At 18.7% G+C, this 2,684-nt stretch overlaps 1 protein-coding gene across 1 annotated transcript in view; it reads left to right on the top strand.

Annotated features, from left to right (window-relative positions):
* The first annotated feature begins 680 nt into the window (after positions 1 to 680).
* The window catches only part of LOC128953682 (RYamide receptor-like), a 13,721-nt gene continuing 11,717 nt past the window's right edge, over positions 681 to 2,684 (top strand). Inside the window, exon 1 of the mRNA XM_054299199.1 lies at positions 681 to 1,063. Within this exon, the coding sequence (XP_054155174.1) occupies positions 681 to 1,063 (383 nt within the window). The remainder of the gene's footprint in view (positions 1,064 to 2,684) is intronic.

Raw genomic sequence — 2,684 nt, 5'->3', positions numbered from 1 at the left:
ACGATATAAATAATTACAGTATATATAAAATTAGTTTTATTTATTTATTATAATACAGTAAAATGTTTAAATATTTATTAAATGTTTTAAAGATTAATAAAGATATTCCTATAATAAATATTATTATAATAATTATTTCAATAATAATAATAACAATAAAGTTATACAAACGGATAATAATAATAATAATTTTAACTTTAAAAATTTGATTATAATAAAATTATAATCAACAAGTTTTTAATTAACAAATTAATAAAATATTTATTTAAAAAACACAAATTTATTTAATTGTCATTTAACTAATTTTTAAAAATATAACTAAAAAATATACTGTATTAATAATAAACATTAGTGTATTATTATGTTTATGTGATTTTTCTTTATAAACAAAAAAATTAAAATAATAAATACGATTAAAACCTATAATAAGATTAAAAAATAATATAAATGTGAAATTATAGTAAAATAAAAAAAATTATATACAGTATATATATGTAGAGTATATAAATTAAAGTGAATATAATATTATATTATATAATATTAAAAATAAATTATTATATTATCATATTATTATTAATAATAATATATCAATAATCTATTAATTGTGTGACACCTATACTAATAATAACTATTGTCTATTAATATACTAAATATATATTATATATATATATATATTATATATGGATCCGCTCTGGTATGTCGGCAATAATATATCCTTAAGTTCATCAAACATACCGGCACTTGAAGCCCTAAGTTTCTGGCCCTATCAGGTACTACTCATTGGTCTCTATTCAACTACTGCCCTGATATCCCTGAGCTTCAATGTGGTAACCATACTCGTACTGGTCAAAGGTGATCGGCTATCATCGGAATTATGGAAATTCCTGGTCAATCTATCGGCAGCCGACATAACAATGGCCACATTTAGCATACCGTTTACCTATACAGGCTTTATGTTAGGCCGTTGGATATTTCCGACGTTTCTCTGTCCGATTGTCCAGTTTGTACAGTTGTTGTCGGTGTTTGTATCGGTTTGGACACTGACTGCCATCGGGTTTGACAGGTTTGGCCTAAAATAATAAGTTGTTTTGTTTTTTTTTGTTAAAATTAATTGGTAATAAAAAATATCTATCTATTTTTTTTTTGGTAATTTAATTTAGTATATTTTATTTTGAATTTAGTTTTGAATTGTTTGTTTGTTTTTTTGGGGTGGGGATGGGTGGGGTTAAAATTAATTGTAATAATAATAATTAATTATTTTTTTTTGATTTAAGTCATAATTGATGTGTTCATTGATTTCTTATTATACAGTAATTATAGTTATAATTTATTTTATTTATTTTTTCAAAAATTTGTTTGTGTTTTTTCTAAAAATTAATTATAATTAAAAAATGTTTATTTTTTTGATAATTTAATTATCATATATTTTTTTGAATTATTAATATTTGTATTTAGTTTTGTTTGTTTGGGGATAAAATTAGTTGTAATAATAATTAATTTTTTAATATTAGTTATAATTATATTGTTTGCTTTATATATTAAAATTATAGTTTTAAAAAATATTTTTTATTTTATTTTTTTTAATCATATTATATTTAGTTAATATTTACTAACAATATATTGTATATTTTTAATCAGTTGAAATTATGATGATTATTAATTTAATAATTTAATAATTCAATAAAAATTTGTAATAATGTAAAATAGTAGATATTTTATAAAAAAAATTATTTTATGTTATTTTTTTGTTGTTTGTTATATTATAATTTGAAGCAAAACAATACAACAAAAACAAAATATTAACAATTTTATTGATCACGTTTTGTATACAATAATTTATTTTATCATTATATTTTCATAAATTTTTATAACACGATTTTAATCTATTTTATACAATATTTTATGTTTACAATTACAGTATTACAATATCTTTATTTAAAAATAGCAAATGATTTATCATAGACTATGTATTAAATATTTATTAATATATTGTCTAATAAATTAAAAATATAATAAAATAGTTTATAAATTTTCCTTTTAGTATATATTTATAAATTTCCTTTTAGTATATATTTATGAATTTTTAGAAAACAACTATTTTATTATTTAAAGTATTCAACTATAATATATAATTGAAATAATGTAAATAAAAATTTTGTGTAATTTATAATATAACATATATAATAATAATTATTATTATTATGACTATTAACAGAAAATCTGTTTTATTTAACATAATTTTTATTTCAAAACCAGTTGAGAATGCTAGAAAGCATTTCCACACGAATTCCTAATCATAATTAAAAATTAAATTCAGTATGATAAAATAAAATTAACTAAAGTTATGTAGGGTATCAAACGATTTAGTATGACAAAATATACAATTATAGTCATGTGGGGTATCAAATGATTCAGTATTACAAAATAAACTACTATTTTCCTAAAAAATAAACTCAAAAACGAAAAAAATAAAAAAATCAATATTTAAAAAAAATTCAAAAAAATAAATTCAAAAAAAAATTCAAAATTTTTTTAATTAATTTTTGGACACAATTTTCTTCAATTTCCTAAAAAATAAACTTAAATAAGAAAAAAAAACAAAAAAAAATTCAAAAAAAAATTTGTAGCGGATAGTGGATTCGAACCTATGTCCTCGTGGGACAGACAGACCGACAGACCGACAG

The sequence above is a fragment of the Oppia nitens genome, unplaced genomic scaffold (assembly GCF_028296485.1).
Source record: "Oppia nitens isolate AA-2021 unplaced genomic scaffold, nextdenovo-longstitch-racon4-pilon3 scaffold11_pilon_pilon_pilon, whole genome shotgun sequence".
NCBI classification, from domain to species: Eukaryota; Metazoa; Arthropoda; class Arachnida; order Sarcoptiformes; family Oppiidae; genus Oppia; species Oppia nitens.
Note: the sequence above shows the minus strand (reverse complement) of the source record. Positions and strands in the feature narration are given on the sequence as shown.